The sequence below is a fragment of the Phoenix dactylifera genome, chromosome 1 (genome assembly GCF_009389715.1).
Source record: "Phoenix dactylifera cultivar Barhee BC4 chromosome 1, palm_55x_up_171113_PBpolish2nd_filt_p, whole genome shotgun sequence".
NCBI lineage: Eukaryota > Viridiplantae > Streptophyta > Magnoliopsida > Arecales > Arecaceae > Phoenix > Phoenix dactylifera.
The window spans coordinates 28,399,264-28,418,822 of NC_052392.1; the positions used below are offsets into that span (position 1 = coordinate 28,399,264).

The window sequence follows — 19,559 nt, forward strand, 5'->3', positions numbered from 1 at the left end:
GTCGGATTGCTGGATCAAGGGGCAACCGACTCGGGGTCGGACTGCGGAGCCGAAGATATCCGACCCGAGGTCGGATTGCTGGATCAAGAGGCAGCCGACTCGGGGTCGGACTGCGGAGCCGAAGATATCCGACCCGAGGTCGGATTGCTGGATCAAGGGGCAGCCGACTCGGGGTCGGGCTGCGGAGCCGAAGATATCCGACCCGAGGTCGGATTGCTGGATCAAGGGGCAGCCGTAGTCTTCCTGGGCGCGCGTGCCGGTCACGTGGGGCATGGTGGCTAAGTTCCCCCGTAACAGCACATATAATTGAAACTTTCTACAGACAAAGGGGTAAAAGTAGACAGGATAATATCCGTCTGAATTCATTTTCGTATCTGAATCTATTAAGAAATTTGAGCATCCGACTAATATCCTTATCTGTATCCATATCTATCAAAGAAAAATGGGTATGGATATAGATAGACAACTATCCGATCCGTATCTAAATATCTGATTTATTTATAACCTTATTTAATTTTATAAATCACCCATGAACTTTTAATGAAAATATATAACCATGTTAACATGCTATTAACTTGATTTACTATCCACTTAGTAATATCTTTGATTTTGTAGTTATAAAGTTTAATTAGCTGGCTTATACCCATACTTCCAGTCAAGGTTTTACATCTTGACGGGATGGGATAGAAACGGGACAAGATGGGGTCGGGATTCCAAAACCCATCCACATGTGGAGAGAAGAAGAGAAAGGAAAGAAAGAATGGAAAGATGAAGAAAATGAAAAAGTGATAGAAAGGAAGAGAGAAAAAAAGAAAGAAGGCAAGAAGGAAAAAAGGAAGGAAAGAGAAGAAGAGAGAGGAAAGATAGCGAAGAAGAAAAAGGGAAAAGAAAGGAAGGGATAAGGAAAGAAAAAATAGAAAAGAAAAGAAAAGAAAGGAAGATAGAAGAAAAGAAAAGAAACAAAGAAAAGAAAGCAAAATAAGAAAGAAAGGAAAGAAGGGGAGAGAGATGGAAGATATCTACTAGGATCCATGATCGGGACCATTGCTGGGATGGGATGGGACAGCAGGGCCTCCTGTTCCATGGAGAAACTGGAACACCTCTATCCAACGGGATTTAAAATCTTGCTTTTAGTATCCGATTTGTATCCATATCCGTTTAAAGCAAATATGGTATGAACTTTTGCATCTGACCAATATCTGTATTTGTATCTGTATTCGTCAAAGAAAATAAATATGAATATGGATATACTAGTACCCGATATATATCCGATCCGGTTTCAGCCCTATGCAGATAGGTTGCATATGCATTATATGGTTAGCATCTCATTGAGTTATCATAATAAAGATAAAACAAGAAAAATCTACTGAAGCATAATTTCACTTATTTGCTAATGAAGCAAGCAATACATGCTACACTTACAGGACTACTTACATCATAAACATGCTGTCGTGCATAGAAGGGAAAGAATCATCAAATGGATCCATGAGAAGTAAACTTTCTGCTACAACAGAAATCTTTTGAGAAACCGAAAGAATTATACGTTGACCAATAAATGGCTCATTTCCTAGCTTGCGGATTAAGTGCTGAATATAGAACTGGGCATCTGAACAAGAATCTCTTGATCCTGAGATTTAAAATGAGAAGATTTGATGAAGACAAAATAAATGTCAAAAGTCAACAGTCAGCAAATAAAACAACTAACAGATAATTATAATCATTATGCAAGCTTATGGAGTATCAAAATAATTTACAACATAGAGAAGCATTCTTCATATTGCCCTGTGTAGCAACTCATGGCATAATGAGGATACTAAGATATTCACCTCATTAAACTTACATAAGGATGAGTTCCAGTAATTAAAAGAAGATGAAAGTGACATTGAGCCAATAGCTATATTTGCCAGAAGCTTTTCTTCTTTTTTTTACGTAAAAGTTCATTGGAAAATTGATGACTGAAACAAAATGTATTGACACCTGCATAAAACTCAAATTGGGATTTGTATATTACTTGTTACGGAGAAAAGACAAAGTACACTATGTTGATGCCCAAACAAGTTCATAAATTTAATGCAACCTAATATAAGAAGCAAAATAAATTAAATTTAGAAAAAAAGGAAGCACTGAAGAAGAAGAGATGTAAATCAAGGTTTTGCTGTTTAAGCACAGGTTTTAAGATAAGTACATTAACAGATATCTTGCAATGTGAAAATAGAAAATGCCATGGAAATAAATATCTATATTGAAGATAAAAGCATTTATCATGTAATCCACAATGTGTTGTTTTCCACCATTTATTCCTATAAAATGTCATGTCCTATATGATTGGGTGACCATATATTCTTTATAAACATTTCCATTCTGATATTTATAAGACTTATCTTAGAGAAACAAAGAGGTAGACCATGTCCTCTGAAATGACCCAGCACCTCATCCAAAAAGGCCAGCCAGAATTTTTTATTTGGGGTCCTTGGGCCTGCTTGAGTGCCCAAAGATATCTCCAATGACAGCTAATGCGGGACCAAACACAAGGATGAGCTCCAGTAATTAAAAGAAGATGAAAGTGGCATTAAGCCAATAGCATATTTGCTGGAAGCTTTTCTTCTTTTTTTTAATGTAAAAGTTCATTGGAAATTTGATGACTGAAACAAAATGTATTGATACACACATAAAACTCAAACTGGGCTTGTACATTGCTTGTTATTGAGGAAAGACAAAGTACACTATGTTAATGTTCAAACAAGTTCATAAATATAATGCAACCTAATATAACAAGCAAAGTAAATTAAATATAGAAGAAAGGAAGCAGCGAAGAAGAAGAGATGTAAATCAAGGATTTGCTGTTTAAGTACAGATTTTAAGATAAAGTACATTACCAGATATCTTGAAATGTGAGAATAGTAAATGCCACGGAAATAAATATTTATACTGAAGATAAAAAGCTTTTATCATATAATCCAGAGTGTGAAATCCACAAGTGCACTGTTGTCAATCATTTATTCCTATAGCCATGTCCTATATAATTGGGTGATCACATATTCTTTCTAAACATCTCCATTCTGATATTTATAAGACTTTTCTTAGAGAAACAATGATCTAGTACCTCATCCAAAAAGGCTAACCAGAATTTTTCACTTGGGGTTCTTGACCGTGCTTGAGTACCCCTAGATAACCCCAGTAATAGCTAATACAGGGCCAAACACATGTCTACCGCCCGCCTCTTGCCCGGGTTTAAGCGCTAGCATCCACACCAAGAAAGCATGCAACTAGAAACAAAAATCCCAAGACCGCTCATGGTCAGCCCCAAAAAAGCCCATGCTACTAGGGGTGTAAATGGACCTGATAAAATCTGTCCAGATCTATTTTCATGTCCAAATTTATTTCCAAATGGGTACAAGTTTGAGTATCCAACTATATCCTTATTCACACCCATATGTGTGAAAGAAACAAATATACAGATATGGATAGGTAATTATCCAATCCGTATTCGGATATCCGATTATCTTTGCAATCTTGTCCAGTCTTATCCCATTCTCCTAAACTTTAAAGAAAAATTAACAAATATTATCATGTTTTTAACCTAATTTACGTTCTATACAATCAAGGTACACTGAACCGATATCGGAACCCGTGCCGGTTGGCTACTGGTTCGGTATAGTACGGTTTGATATGGTACCCCCGGATGGTTCACCCCGGTTCAATAGACCATAATTCAAGCCTTTTAAAGAGGTGGGGAGGTCTAAACCGGTTCAAACACTAGTTCCGCTCCGAATCACTCGGCTCTGGGCAGTTCGGGAAGGATTTTGAAATTTAGGGCCGAACCAATTCGGTTCCACACCGGTTTGATTCGGTACAGGGTGAACTATGCGGTTCGGCCCAGTTCGGCGTACATTGCATACAATTTTATATTTGATTTAGTGGTTCATAAAATTATCTGATATATATCTGTATTCTTATCTATATAATCAAAAAATATGATTTGTATCAGTATATCTAAAAAAAAATAGGGATATGAATTTTAACATCTAATTAATATCCATATTTGTATTTGTATTTATCAAATAAAAATGGATAAGAATATAGATATACTGATATCCGATCTATATCCAATCCATTTTCATACCTAAAGCTACAGTGTCGTTGCTACACATGGGCCATGGTTGAAACCACTTTGATACCATTTGAAATGACCTAAGACCTCACCTAAAAAAGCTAGCTAGAAATTTTTATTTGAGATCCTTAGCCCTGCTTAACTGCCCATGATCTCCCCAACACACAACTAGTGTGGGATTGAACACATGCCTACATAGGGTCCTTACATCTCTCTCACCTCATGTTTAACCTTGTTACTTGGACACTTCCAAAAATCCGTGTCGTATATGTATCTTAGTTAGATACGAATCGAATAATTGGATACTCATGAAGTTGTTAGTAGCCACTTTTGAATATTGGAAGAGAGTTGAATTCTTCCAACAATAAGATCGATCCTAAATTTTGATGTTAGGAGTAGGTATTTGTACTTTTTAGAGATTGATCAAGGATGAAGATATTGAAAACAACTTTACACAATATTATTCTTCCTTTATCCTTAAGTTAATTGGGAAGTTTAATTGAGATCTTAACAAAAAAATATCTTCCTAATGTTCAAAGAAACAATGTTAAGTATAAATATGTAATTTAGTTAATATTTTATTTATCCTATGTATCCATGTGTCTCCCTTTCTCTCTTTTGCTAAGTCAGACACTTGGATATGCATCCGAATCCGCTCTCTTATTATTGTCCATGAAACACTTGTGATTAATAATTTTTTATAACTATAATAGATGAAAAGCAAGAGTCTGAGTTGAATCAACATATATATGCACTATCTCAAAGTTGAACAGGAAAATGTTACATGACAAGATGGTCTTAAGCACCATAAGAATCAGACAAAGAACTAAAGTCAGGAGTTATTCTCCAATTATTGATTAATTCACAAAATTCAGCTATGTAAAACCCATAAGAGTAAGCTACTTAGCAAAAGATGGATATCCACTCAAATTAATATTCAGTCACAAAAACAATTAAACACTACATACCTACATTAGAAATTATCAACAACTGTCAAGCAAAACATTTTTCTTCAACCAAACTCTCTACCCCGCCCCCCTCCCTCCCTCCTCTCTCTGTACCCACTAGCCCTATTGATAAGTATTCATTTATCTAAGAATTAAGAAATTATTGACAATGTTTGATTTCTTTATTTGGCAATTAAGGACAAAAAAATGAGATGTTATATTTTACAGTTGAAGCCACTAGTGTAAATTATGTAGTGCTACCCTAAAAAATCTAGATGTTCTACCTAGGTTGGATCCCTCATATTGGAAATCTCACTCCTGAATCTATTTCGTGGTGCTTCTAATAATAATTGTTCTGGGGTCCTGCTTTTCTTCTCCCACACCCTCTCCATATCCAAGTAACTATGATGTCACCAAACAACTAAATTAATCAATTAGAATCAGAAGACAAGATCAGCACAAACTTCCAGCAGCATAAACAATCAATAGATATGTCAATTATGATGAGAAACCAAGAGTCTGTGTATGTGCTAAAGTCAAATAGTTCATTACCAAGTACGGCACTGATATATTACAAAGTAATGTTAAAGCCAAAAAAATCTAAGAATAACAATAACATACATTTCAAAATTACCCAATTCAACAATATTACAGATCACGACCATGTACTAGCGGCACAGAAATTACCATTATTTTCAGGGACAGTACACATCATTCTTGTCAAACGCATAATCAATCCATTGATAAGATCTTCAGCTAACTCATTTTCCTTTTGCAATGACAGCAAATTCTTCAATGAAGCTTCAATAAACAAGAAATTGAGCAATTACAAGTCACACCGAACATTTAGTTGGGAATGATAGAACAGAAACCAGAAGCAGCAAAAATGATTACAAAGACTCAAACAGCAAGTTCATATGGACATTCCACAGAAAACTGCCATGGCAACAAAATCAAGGCCGGATTAAAATTTTGATATTTCTCTGTTTCATCATTTCTAGTGCAGGATAAGTTAAAGGACAATATAAAATAATCCTATTAGACTTGAGTTGTAAAAGAAAGGATTTGACATAGAAGTGGAGCAGATAAAACAAGTGCATAAATAAATTTGAGAACATGGAAACATTCAAGCTAATATGATCCCACAACTTTGCAACCTACACAATATCTTCTAGCTCGCACAAAACAAGGAAATGTTAAGAAGGCAGTAAACCAAAATTTGTGCGGCTACCATGAAATACTATCTGAACGGATTTAGCAGTACCATAAAGAAAAAGATGTAAGCCATGTGTGAGCTAGCTGAAACTGGAAATTATAGTAGACAGCTTATCAAATCCAAGAAAAAGTTATGAAACAAGTTCTCCATTTATCAGGTTGTTAACTCCAAGAAACCTATAAATACACATTGATATCAGATGTCTGATTTAGAAAAAAGTTATGAAACAAGTTCTCTGTTTATCTGGTCTTACTGGCGGCAGGCATGACTTGATGCCTGCATCAGTGTACATGCTAGGGTAGAAATATGGTCAACAAAGTTACATATCCAAGTAAAAATACAGTGAAGCTGAAATGGATCGATTGAAATTCATCCACATATCTGCATTGGGTTGCACAGGAGAATTGTCAGAGACTAGGCCTAAATTGTTGAGTTTTTGGTAAATTGGTTGATAGAGGGTGAACCTTGGCAACAGTAAGATTGCCGTGACCTGGAGATCACGGGTTCGAAGCATAGAAACAGCCTCTTCGTAAGTGGAAGTAAGATTCTGTACATCTGACCCTCCCTAGACTCCGTAGTAGTGAGAGCCTCGTGCAGTGGGCTGCTTTTTTTTAGCTTAAGCAAAACAAAATGATGGCTGATTGTAGAAATCCTTTGGTCATAACACATTGATAAAAGGCAGAACCGCATTTCTAGAATACTATCTTGTACCAATAAAATGAGGCGAACCAAACGAGATATACTGAAATTTCCCGATAAAATGAGATGCAAAAACAAGAGGAGCCCATTGTAGTCATGATGTACATAAACTATGAATTAAGAAAGGGCCTGAAAACCTTGAAAAGATTGATTTATGAGAGTGGGTGCAATGTAAGACATGAGTGTTAAATTCAAATTAAGCTTTTGGGGAGTTATATAACAAATTAAGCTTTCAAGTTTAATTAAGTTTAATATAAGACAAGAAGAAGAAGACATGTGTGTTAGTAATTAATCAGTTCTTTGGGGAGTTATATAACAAATTAAGCTTTCAAGTTTTGTGGTGCATAAATGACTCGAACAATTGCAAGCTACCATTAGAAAATGTGCAAAATATGGCTATAAGTCAAGCAAGAGTAGTAGTAAGTATGTACGTGTATATATCACAACATTACCATCCTCTGTGGAAACTTCATGGCAAAACAGCTTTTCTCAAAGAGCTAGATAAATAATTCCAAAATGCATAATGTCAGAAGAAAAGGCCCTTGAGGTTTCCTTACCTAGAATTAAATCTGTAGCTTGATGAGAGAATGTAGCAAAAGAAGAGTCCATCTTCCCCTTTGTAACAAAATGAGACACTTAGCTTAAAAATGAAACAACAAATGGAAAATGCTTCTCCAACTGAGTTGTTTACTTTTGCTAAATGAGTGTCTGAAAGCTCCACCAGGAAATCAATTGATGTACCAAGCCGCTCCATCCCGTCTTCATTGTTAAACTCTACCAGTTAACCAGATAAACATGTTAAAAGGTGAAGTTTTTGGTCCAATAAATCAAGAGGAAGATAATCTTGGAAGCAACTAATTGTTATAACTGAAAGACTACAAAATTTGAAAATAGCTAACAGGAAAAAAAAGGTAGTAACTAAGTTTGGCTAACAGACCTAGTTCTAGAAGAGTAAACAAACAATAATCATATCTGAATCTGCTGACAAATGTTGCATCATAAACTCTAAACAGTTTCAAGTCAATAAAACAACATCATGTTTAGAAGTCAAAGTGAACACATCTTATATGGTCATAGGAGTCATAGAAGTAGTTAATTTAGAAACCATGGAGTGGCATTTATTATATATATGTCCATGAACACATGCATGTATGCATTTATGTACATGTGAAAATGAAGACAACAAAGTTCATCAAATTACATTACCAAATTCATTTCTTTAATTTAGATGGAATTCAGTAAAAAAAATAGTTGCATTGCAAAAGAATATTACTGTATCACAAATGCACATCTTCCGATTACCATTTTGTCATGGATTTCAGACCATGTATGCCAACTTAAGTGACAAATAACTTATGATATAGGCCATAGTCTTCCTGACAGCTTGCGGTCCTATTAGGATGAAATATCTTCTTGGATTAAAAGGAAGGCAGTGAACATGGTTCTTAATAATCAGCAGAGCTAACTGTGAGCCTAAACTATCTAATGGGACTTGATCAGACCTTTGGGTTGTGCATGCATCTGTCAGAAAAGGAAGATCAATTGGGCCACAGCATAACATACAGAATTCAATTTCGTAGGATTAATAATGAAGACATACTATAGGGAAGATTGACGACAAACAGAGAACAGAAGCAATTCTTGGCAACTTGTCTCTACAATACAGAACTATAAGAAAATGAATATGTCCAGAATATCAATTATACAATTGATCTTTGCATGTCTAAACATGAAAAGACTGGAAATATTTTCTGGATTAAAATTCCAACAATATAAGGAAGTGCATTCAGCCATGCACATAACATGGTTGTAGTGGAAGTGAGCGTGTTAACGTGAAGAGGAATAAAGTTGAAAGAGTTCACAAGCCATCATCAAGAAAAATTGAAATTAAAGAGTACCAATTAAAATTGACATGTGCAACCAAAGCCAAACTTGACCCTGGCTATCCCAGCAAGTAAATTTTGTAAAATGGTTCTATGCAGGAGAGTTTGACCTGAGGAAACCCCTATGGAAGTTAGAAGAAGAATCTGGGACAGTTCATAGTAAGAAGTTGTTTGGATGCCTGGCTATCATATTCACAGGATATCCTGCATCTGTTCCAGTGATACAACTCAGATAGTATACTGGAGTGGGTATCAACATGATATTCGGGTTAAATGTGGACACTCCTATCACATCTCTGTACAAGATATCGCAAATATAATTTGCCGGTGATTTACAGCATATTCCAAAAATCTAGGGATTGTACATTTAACAACATCACTAAACCGTCCTATTCCTTTCCCATCTCCTCTCATCTTCTCACCTAAATCAAATTATTCACCTTCTATTTAAGTATTTCTCAGCCATGGTATACAGTAACCAGATTTCATAGAGCTGCATTTCCTACCATTTTTCCAGACATCTCAAGTTGGAGAGTTTGGCAACAAATCAAGACCAGAGGGATGCATGAAATACGAATATTTCTGACCCTTTCCGAACAACAAAGAGCTTGACTTGAAAGTAGTGGTGGAATTTTAATTTGAAAAAGAATTAATTTTTTTAAAAAAAATAAACCAACCTTATCCCCTAAATTTTAGTTGGTTTAAATACTTTAGAATACTTTTTGCCTGACGCCTCTTTCCGAAGAGCCATAACTCTTCGGAAGAGAACATTAGTTTCTGAATAGATACGGTGCTTTCGAAATATCATGTTTCTTTAGAACCATCGCATTGCCTTGGTCACCCAACAAAGTCTAAAATAGACTCTGAGTCTAGCACCCTGAAAAGTATCCGAACAGACCACATCTCATTTGTGCTCTAAGACTGTTTCTGAGACAAAGACTCTACTCTCTTCTTTTCCATCTTTCTTCTGCCACTTTTTCTTTCCTTTTTGGGCAACTAAAGGCGTCTTTCGACTTAAGCCTTTCAACGATCGTGCTGTTTAGAGAAGAATTAGGCTGAGCTGGGTACCTTAGGGACGAGATTGTCGTAAACCACACATAGGCGGCGAATCACATTCATAAGGTAGTGTACATCACACACCTTGATTCAGGCAAGGTCTTTCAACCAATTGATTTTCAAGATTTTGTAGATATAAAGTTTTAATTCATTTTATTATTTGAAAGCAAAAATAGCAATATCAAGGCTATCTCCCATCAACAGTCTAAGAATGTAATTTTGATAAAACTAGAAATTGCTATTGGTTGCTTAGAATTAAATTTACTTTGATTGCATAAAATCAGAAAGTTTTTATCTTTATTTACAAAAATCAGTCACTTAAGAAATTTGTATTGCTCTGAAAATAGTGCAAACAGAATTTTCTGCAACTTTCAAAACTGTACAGAATTTTTCTGCGGCTTTAAATTCTGCGCAAAAATTTTCTGCAGCCTTAAAAATCCATACAGAAGTTTTCTACAGCTTTATATTCTGTGCAAACTGATTTTCTGCAAGCTTTAAATTATGTGCAGAAATTTTCTGCATCTTCAAAATCTGCGGAGAAAATTTCTGCATGTTGAAAATCTGTACAGAAATTACTGCTACTTTAAAAATTGTGCATATTATTAGTTGATTTTTCAAAATACCTATTGCTGCTGCTTTGAACAATGTACCGAAATCACAAAGTTATTTTACTTGTCACATTTTTAGTATAATTATTTAATTTTGTTGCTCTTTATTGCATTTATTTCAAAACCTAACATTGTATTAATGAAAGCCATTAATTATCTATTTAAACACATAAGGCTAGATTAGTAGCTAAGATGTATAACCACAAAAAATATTTAGATTTCTTTGATGCCTATTCTCTTATAGCTAGAATCCCAACCCTTATAACTCTTCTTGTCATTGCTTCCATCCATAAGTTGATCATTCATCAAATGGATGCGAAGATTGCATTCCTTAATAGAGATCTAGATGAAGAGATCTATATGGAACATCCTGAACAATTCGTTGTAAAGGGATAAGAGAACTAGGTTTGCAAACTTGTTAAGTTTTTATACGGTCTAAAACAAGCAACTAAACAATGGCATAAAAAGTTTGATAAAACCATCCAGTCTTTAGGTTTCACCATCAATGATCATGATAAGTGTGTCTATTCCAAAATTATCGATGATGATTACGTGATCCTTTGTTTGCACGTCGATGATATACTGATCTTTGAAACTTCTCTTAAAATCACATCTGAAATCAAACAATTCCTTTCAAATCACTTTGACATGAAAGATTTAGTTGAAGCTGATGTTACCTTAGGGATGAAGCTTATCAGTTCTCCTGAAAAGATAGCTCTCTCTCTTGCTCATTCCATCAAGAAAATGATTGAAAAAATTGGATACTTTGATCCAATTATCCATCTTCAAAAGAATTTAGGTAAACCAATTGATAAATCAGATCTTTCAAATCATAGGTTCTCTCCTACATGTGGCAAACAGAAGATGAGACCTAATATTGTCTATGTTGCAGAGAGACTAAGTAGATATACCCAAAATTCAAATCAATCTCATTGGTCAGTCGTTGAAAAGGTATTCCGATGTCTTGTGGGAACTCTAAATATATATCTCTCTCTACATTGGATACCCTTAGATGCTCGAGAGCTACAGTGATGCAAATTGAATTACTGATTCTCTTGATCTTAAATCAACCACCGGATATTTTTTCTTCTGAACGGTGTTGTTGTAGCCTAGGGACATTCCAGACAAACTATTATTTCACGAAGCACCATGAAGGCCGAGTTGATTGCTCGTATACTATTTGTATTGAGGTAGAGTAGATTAAAGATCTTATCTCAGAGCTACCATTAGAACCCAAGCCACTTTCGGCCATATCAATCCATTGTGATAATAAGATCGTGATAGAACTAATTTATTAAAAGAGTATTAGTAAAAAGATGAACCGACATATCCAGATTCTTTATAAATTTGTAAGACAACTCAAGAAGAGTAATGTCATTTTCTTAGAATTTGTCAAATCTAAGAAAAACTTGGCAGATCAATTAATCAAAGGTTTGTCTAGGAGTGAAGTCCTAGAAACATCGAGGGGATGGAGCTTAACCACACTATTTGGTCACCAACAATGGACACCCAACCTCTGTCAATGGAGATCCTACGAAAAAAAATTCTATGTGGTAAAAATAAATCTAATTGAGTGATTGTATCAGAGTACATTCTCAAAGTATATCTCCTTTCATCCCTACATGAGTGCTCACATCAGTGACAAAGTAAATTCGAAAGGTAGAGTTGTACTCTGAGTTCAAGACAAAATTTGCAGGATATTAGGTCACAAATACTCTTGGAGGACTTACCATATGAGAGTTGTTGTATGGGCTGCGACTAGAAGTTTGGGCAAACCCTAATAATTTATTATAAAAAATCAAGGTACTACATGCAACATTTTTTAATGGCACTAACCACATAAAAATCCAATTGATCCACACTGTGTGTGATAAGTAACAGCCTGAGTTAAGGATCGTCAAACCAGTACCGGTAGGCATACTATTCGGCCACCGGACTAGTTTGGTATCTGTTCGGATCGAACCGAACCGGAACCACTGGTTCAGCCTGGTTCATGTATCTAAAAGTCTAAAAAAATTTATGGTTCGCACCGATTTCTAGCTGGTATCGACTGATACGGGCCGGTTCGGACCGGTACGGACCGGTACAAGCCGGTACTATTTTTTAACGCCAAATCGAACCGGTTCGGTACGGGCCGGTTCAGCATTTCTTGGTCTGAGTCAAAGAACCTAGTTCAAGATCTAATCCACTATAGTTCTTTCAAATAGATACAATTAACACTAAGTAAGATTCAAGTCCACGGGACACCTCATCCATTGCACAGTATAAGTTATCAAGATATTTTTCTCTTAATTTTTTTTAAAAAAATTAAATCTTTTGTGGAGGATTGTTGGAGTTTAAATTTGAAAAAGATTTAATTGTTTTTAAAACAAAGATAAACCAACCTTATTCTCTAAATTTAGTTGGTTTAAATGCTTTAAAACACTTTTTGCACGACGCCTCTTTCCAAAGAGTTGACTCTTCGAAAGAAAATATTGGTTTCCAAAGAGATATAATGTTTTCGAAACATTACATATCTTCAGAACCAACGCATTGTCTTGGTCACTTGAATAGAGTTGATAAATAGACTTTGAGTTCAACGCTCTCAAAAATATCCGAACACATCACATCTCTTCTCTACTTTGAGATTGTTTCTAAGACAAAGATTACTTCCACAGCGCACTCTGCTCTTTTCTATCTTTCTTTTGCCACTCTTTCTTCCTTTACTAGGCAACTAAAGAAGTCCTTCAGGTCAAACCTTCCAGCAATTTTGCTTGGTGGAGGATAATCGGGCTAAGCCGGATTGTTGTATTTTGGGGACAAGATCGCCATAAACCCGTGCGTAGAGGGCAAATCATGTTTTCCAAATAGTGTACATTACATGCCTTGATCCAGGCAAAATCTTTCAACCAATTGATTTTCAAGATTTTGTAGAAATAAAGTTTTAATTTATTTTACTATTTCACAGTAAAATTAGCAATCTCTAGGCCATATTCCACCAACAAGTAGTACTTCCCAACACAAGAAAAGAAGTGGGCTTTCCCCTAAAGAAGACACGGCTGGAACGAATATTAAGAACTCATAAGTTTTAATCCAAACAATAGAGATTAAAGTTAACAAGTGTAAAGCTCTCGACTCATCAAAATGCTGCCAAAAATCATTATGCATAACAGGTTTATGGAGGAAAACGATATGTTAATCACATGATAGCTACAAAATAAAAGAGAAAAAGCACAAAACATTAGCAAATAATATGAACTTCCCCATAATCCTCTACCACTACCTCTAAGAGACGAGTCAGCAGATAACTACCTACCTAAAAAATGTCTTCTTGGGATAGAACCATCCACCCTTTTCCTTTTCTCCTTCCAGCGAACTGAAAATCCGAGAACAAGATTTTCGACTCAAATTCCACAAACAAAATTGAGGGAGGGAAGATATAATGGGAAAATAATTCACAAGAAACTCCATACCCAGTCTTAGAAATCTTCTTCTCAGGACCTCATCGATCCAGTGCTCGCTGGCGCCACTTCCCGCATCTCCTCCCAGCTCACCAAATCCATCAAAGAAATGGCACCGGCAGGAAACTATTGGGGGCTCAACATCGCAATGCATTCCATCTAAAATATCCAAGAATTAACCAGCGCGTGAATAAATCAACTAATCCCATAGATTTCTCTAGGAGAGATGAGGAGGAAAACGAGAAGGGGACCTTCGAGCTGCTTGAGCTCCTCTCTGAGCCTCAGGATCTCTCGCTTCCGGTCCTTGGCCTGGAGAGATCGGGGATTAGGGTTTGGAATCGCTTTCTTCTGGGGAGAGGAGGAGGAGGAGGAGGAGGAGGAGGGAAGAACAGCACCTTTCGCTTCCAGCGCTGGGCATCGGAATCGGACGAAGGGGTTCGGTGGAGAATCTTATAGCGGTGGAGGGCGATGGCGAGGGCGATCTTGAGGGACGGAGAGTCGCAGCGGGAGATCGGGTTGGCAGACATGGCGAGAACCTGGAGGAGCACGAGAGAACACGTACTGGCCTTCAATGGAGCAGTCCTCGGAGTCGGAGGAAAATACTGCCCTCCACGTGATAATTGCACCCAGAAACACGCTCCCCTCATGATCCGTGGGTAACACACGGGCTGGAGCCCACCTCATTTAGAACTTAAAACGGGTTAGGTTGGGTTTTAAGGCATAAATTCTTATATATTCAACTGGATATTTGCCTAAAGACCCATCTACACGCTAATTCAATATTGACATGCGGACTCAAACTCGTATATCGATTGTGAGCTCGCCCTAATAGATGATGTTAAATATTGATCGTTGTGTACATTCAGCATTCTTATAAAGTCATGAACAGTAAGGTCATGTCTGGTTGAGGAACATTCTCATTTTAGTTATAAGAAGGAAGAGGAATGCTCCAACTCTCTAAAACCCAATCAATACTCTCATCTAGTATTCAAACTTCATTTCAATTCCGATTTCGATTTTCGATCGCGAACCAAACACGTCGGAGGATACGGCTATTCTGATTCCTATTCCAATCCATTCCCATTCCAATACCGATTTCGATTCCAATCGCGAACCAAATGTACCATAAAATTCCGACCTCGTAAAGTGCCGAAGCAGACTGAGACCATGGAGAGTGCTAAGAATCAATTGAGAATAAAGAAGCAGTGGTTGAACCTATGTGCTCTGGAACACTATTTAGGCATCATTCTATCATCCCATTCTAGATAGTATCTTGGCAATGCATACATGGGACAAGTTCTTATACATTTCCCTAGGAATTAGCTATTATTGGCTGCACTCTTCTTGTCCCTTAATCCAGTTCGTTTTTGCCACTTCTGGGCACAAGACACATCATTTGTGCACGCTAGGAAATATGCATCCGAAATCTTTCACCACCCATAACTTCCTTCATATCAAACAATGAGAATTCTGAGTTACGATTGTAGCACATGCAGAGAGGGCACTCGGTAATGCGAGATAATTAGGCTTGAAGCCTTCAGCCCGCAATCTCATGCAGCAAATCAAGGACCTTGTTGCAGCTCCTGCTCTGCAAGTAACCAGCGATGATGGTGTTCCAAGACACTACATTCTTCTCAGGCATTCGGTCGAACAAACCATGAGCCAAATCCATCCTGCCTGCTTTTACGTACGAAGAGACCATCGAATTCCAGGTGATGATGGCCTCGGTGGTGTTCCCCTCCAAAAACTTTTGTTTGATGGCTCTATTCCATTGCCGGAGATCATGGGAACCGGTACAAGTGCATAGAGTTGGGAACGCCATTCACTTCGATTCAACGTTGGATAAAGGTATCAATACTGCATTAGAAAGCGAAAGAACCCACCCGACCACCGCAGTGAAATGCATTATAGGAAAAGAGGGGGAAAAACAAACTTGCATCAATTAATATCTAGATTTTTCATGGCAGCACTTTACTCCGCTAATATTTTGTACATAGCCAGTCCTCGCCTGGAGGAAGGTTAGAGGTGGGTTCCCGTAGATTGAAGATCATATAAAATTATTGTCAAATTCCATAAATGTGAACCCCTCTGTCTGTCTGTCTGTATGTATATGTATGTATGTATGTATATATACTTAGCAACTTGGAATATAGAATTATTGATAGGAAAATTGATGGAACAAATATATACAATGGCTAAGAAAACTTGATGAATATAGCTTGCCTGCTAGAGACTAATTGTATAGGAGAGAAAAAAAATAGTAAGATGAGTTATAAACGTTGGTATACTGGAAAAGATAGAAATAAAAATGGAGTAAGAATTATTGTAGATAAGAGTTCAAAAGATGAGGTTATAGATATTAAGAGTAGGATATTAAAAAAAAATCTTGATAAATTAATATTATGAGAGGAGTCTGTTAACATCGTTAGTACTTATGTTTCTTAATTAGGATAGATGATGCTACAAAAGCAACACTTTTGGAAGGACATAAATAGCCTAATTCAAGAGATTCATACCGGAAAAAAAGATGTTTATTAGAGAAGATTTAAATTGGAGCATGGGAAAATGCAATGTAGATTTAAAAAGGTACATATAGATTATGGTTTTAGAGATAGAAATGTGAAAAGAAATGCTTTTTTGGAGTTTATGATGGCATATAACTTAGTATTAGATAACACAGACTTTCACTTGGTAACTTTTGAAAATGGGCATAACTCTAATCAAATTGATTTCTTCCTTACTTAAAAAATGATTGAGTTTTATATGAAGCTGTAAAGTTACACTAGGCGAGAGTTTAACCATCCAATATAGATTGGTAATTTTAGATATGTATGTTAGAAAATAGAAAAGAGGGCCAAAGAAAATAGAAACCTCATACTAATAGTAGGATTTGCGAGGAGAGAAATAAAATATTTTAAGGACAGGATGTTGAAAGAAAAAAAGTGGGATCTAAATTAGGAAATCAATATAATGTGGTAAGAGATGGTTAAAAGTATTAAAATAGTAACTATAAAGTATTAGGAGAATCAAAGAGAAAGAGCCATCAATTAAGAAACTTGGTGGTAAAACGAGAAAGTTCAATTGAAGGTTAAGGTTAAAAAAGAGTGCTAAACATAGGAATAAATAAGTGTATAAAAACTATAAGGTGGCTAAGGAGGAAGTTAAGAAAGTAGTACAAGAGGCTAGATTCAAAGTATATAAAGAGTTATATTGCAGGTTAAGAAACTAAGGGTGAAGAGAAATGTATCTATATGATTGCAAGACTAAGAGAAAGGAAAATTAGAGACTTGACTTATTAAATACATCAACAATGAAAATAAAAAAAAATTGGTTAAGAAAGACGAAATCAAAGAAAGATGGGGGAGTTAATTTTGGTAAGCTATTTAATGAAAGTTATGTAAATGATTTAGATTGCTTTACAAGTTCCACTGAGGATAGAAATGCTTGGTATATACATAGAATTAGAGTATTTGACGTAAAGGAAGCTATGAGAAAAAGAAAAATAGGAATTGTTGCTGGACATGATGGAATTCCTATTGAGGATTCGAAGTGTTTAGATGATGTCAAAATAACTTGATTGACTAATTTGTTTAACAAGATTTTAAGGACAAGAAAGATACCTAATGAATGAAGGACGAACTTTATAGTATCGATTTATAAAAATAAAGGTGATATAACTATCATGGTATTAAACTCATGAGCCATTTTATGAAAGTTTGAGAGATGATTGAGCATAGATTGTGGTATAAAACAAAAATATTAGAAACAATTTGATTTTATGCTAGAAATATTAACTGCGAAAACTATTTTTCTCCTTAATAGATTAATGAAAAAATATAGAAAAAAGAGACAAGATTTTATATAGTTTTTATAGATTTAGAGAAAGCATATAAAAGAGTCTCTAGAGAAGTCCTATGATGGGTGTTAGAAAAGATAACAATCTCCATTAGTTAATTAAGGACATGTATAATAGAGCGGTCACTAGTATGAGAACTACTAATCATCATACTAACGAGTTCTCAATCACTATATGTTCACACTAGATTCTAATCTAAATACTTACCTTTTTATGTTAGTTATGGATGAGCTTATTGGAAAACTTCAAGTTGATATTCCCTGATGCATACAATTTCTGCATAATATAGCCTTCATGGATGAAATTAAGGATGGAGTTGATCATAAGTGGAATTATGGAGGAGCATATTAGAATCTTAGGGTTTCAAGTTAAGTAGTGACAAGGCAAAATACATAGAATATAGTTTTTAAGAAAATAAAATATAAATAAAGTAGAGTGAAACTTGAGGACCATGAAGTTGCTAAGAACGATCATATTCATTATTTAGAATCAATTATTTATAAAGAATAGAAGATTGAAAAGGATGTTATTGATAGAAATAAAAGGATTGATAAAATAGAGAAGTATAGTTGGGAATATATGATTATAGGATACCTTCCAAATTGAAAAGAAAAATATTATATGACGACTATACTTGCAGCTATGCTTTACGGTACAAAATATTGGGCAGTTACTCAACAACATGTGCACAAGATGAGTGTGGCTAAGAAAAAAAATAGTGAGACAGATGTGTGGTAATACAAAAAAGAGAAATTATTTAAATACCTCAACTTAGAGCCAATATCATTAAGACACCATCATAAAGGATAATTTTGTCCTCACCTAAATAGCTTATTTATCAAAAGATACCGTCTCTTCTTTCTTCTCATCCTTTCTTATACCCACCAGCTGTTCCTCTTCGAACATCTCCTCCTTTTCTTTAACTCCTATTGCTCTCCACATCTCTCTCCTCCATCTTTCTTCTGTACTTAATTTAGTCCCATCCAAACCCTATCCACTCCTACTACTCCCTCTTCTAACACATCTTACTTTTCCTCTCTAAACATCTCTCCTTTATATCTAATCTAGTCTTGAGCCCCACCAAACTCTACCAACTCCGACCACCTTCTCATCTTCCAACACATCCTCCCACTAGCACCGCCTCCTCTCTAAACCACTATCATCCTTATCCCTCCTCTCCATCTAAATTGATCTGAGCCTCACCTACTCCCACCACCATCTTCTCTTCCAACACCTCCTCCTCTCTCAACCTCCTCATCCTTTTCTCCATCCCTCCTCTCTATTTAAACTATTACTAACAAAGGTATTTCGGGACTAAAAGTCTCATGTGACCATCGTCTAATTGAATCCCGTGAGCCCAAGTAAATGAAGATAGATGGCAGGATTATATTGAACCCCTTAATTAACTTGAAAGACCACTATGAAACTTTTTAAACTCAAGAGATATTAAATGAAACTAGCCCTAAGTTGATGAGGTGTCTAAGTAATTTTTCTTTAAAAAAATAAGAAATTAAGTCATTCATAAAAAGATAAAGATAGCATTAATTGAGGATAAATTAAAAGAATGACGACTTAAATAGTTTGAAAATATACAATATTGGCTGATGGATGCAATAATATGTAGGAGCAATTGATATATGTAGAAGAAAAGATGGATAAAAGTAGACCAAAAATCATGTGGGATAAAATAGTAAGAAAAGACTTAATATCGTCATGCCTTTCAAAAAGTGTAATCCTAAAGTA

The 19,559-nt window shown here is 35.7% G+C and overlaps 1 protein-coding gene across 1 annotated transcript; it reads right to left on the minus strand.

Moving 5' to 3' along the window:
• Positions 1-964: 964 nt before the first annotated feature.
• LOC103722045 (protein MULTIPOLAR SPINDLE 1) lies at positions 965-14,593 on the minus strand. The gene is made up of 8 exons (XM_039131135.1): positions 14,356-14,593; positions 14,212-14,269; positions 13,973-14,119; positions 13,816-13,875; positions 7,665-7,747; positions 7,531-7,588; positions 5,746-5,859; positions 965-1,627 (listed from the first exon to the last, which is right to left on the minus strand). The coding sequence occupies exons 1-8, from the start codon at positions 14,485-14,487 to the stop codon at positions 1,431-1,433; spliced, it is 849 nt and encodes a 282-aa protein (XP_038987063.1). The 5' UTR covers positions 14,488-14,593; the 3' UTR covers positions 965-1,430.
• Between the last annotated feature and the right edge of the window lie 4,966 nt (positions 14,594-19,559).

Bases quoted from the DNA above. Each gene is read 5' to 3' on its own strand.
- LOC103722045 (XM_039131135.1), bottom strand. From the start codon at position 14,487: ATGTCTGCCAACCCGATCTCCCGCTGCGACTCTCCGTCCCTCAAGATC. The intron at 14,270-14,355 runs GTGCTGTTCTTC...CGATCTCTCCAG, and splicing joins CCCAGCGCTGGAAGCGAAAG to GCCAAGGACCGGAAGCGAGA. The intron at 13,876-13,972 runs GTATGGAGTTTC...TCGGATTTTCAG, and splicing joins AAGAAGATTTCTAAGACTGG to TTCGCTGGAAGGAGAAAAGG.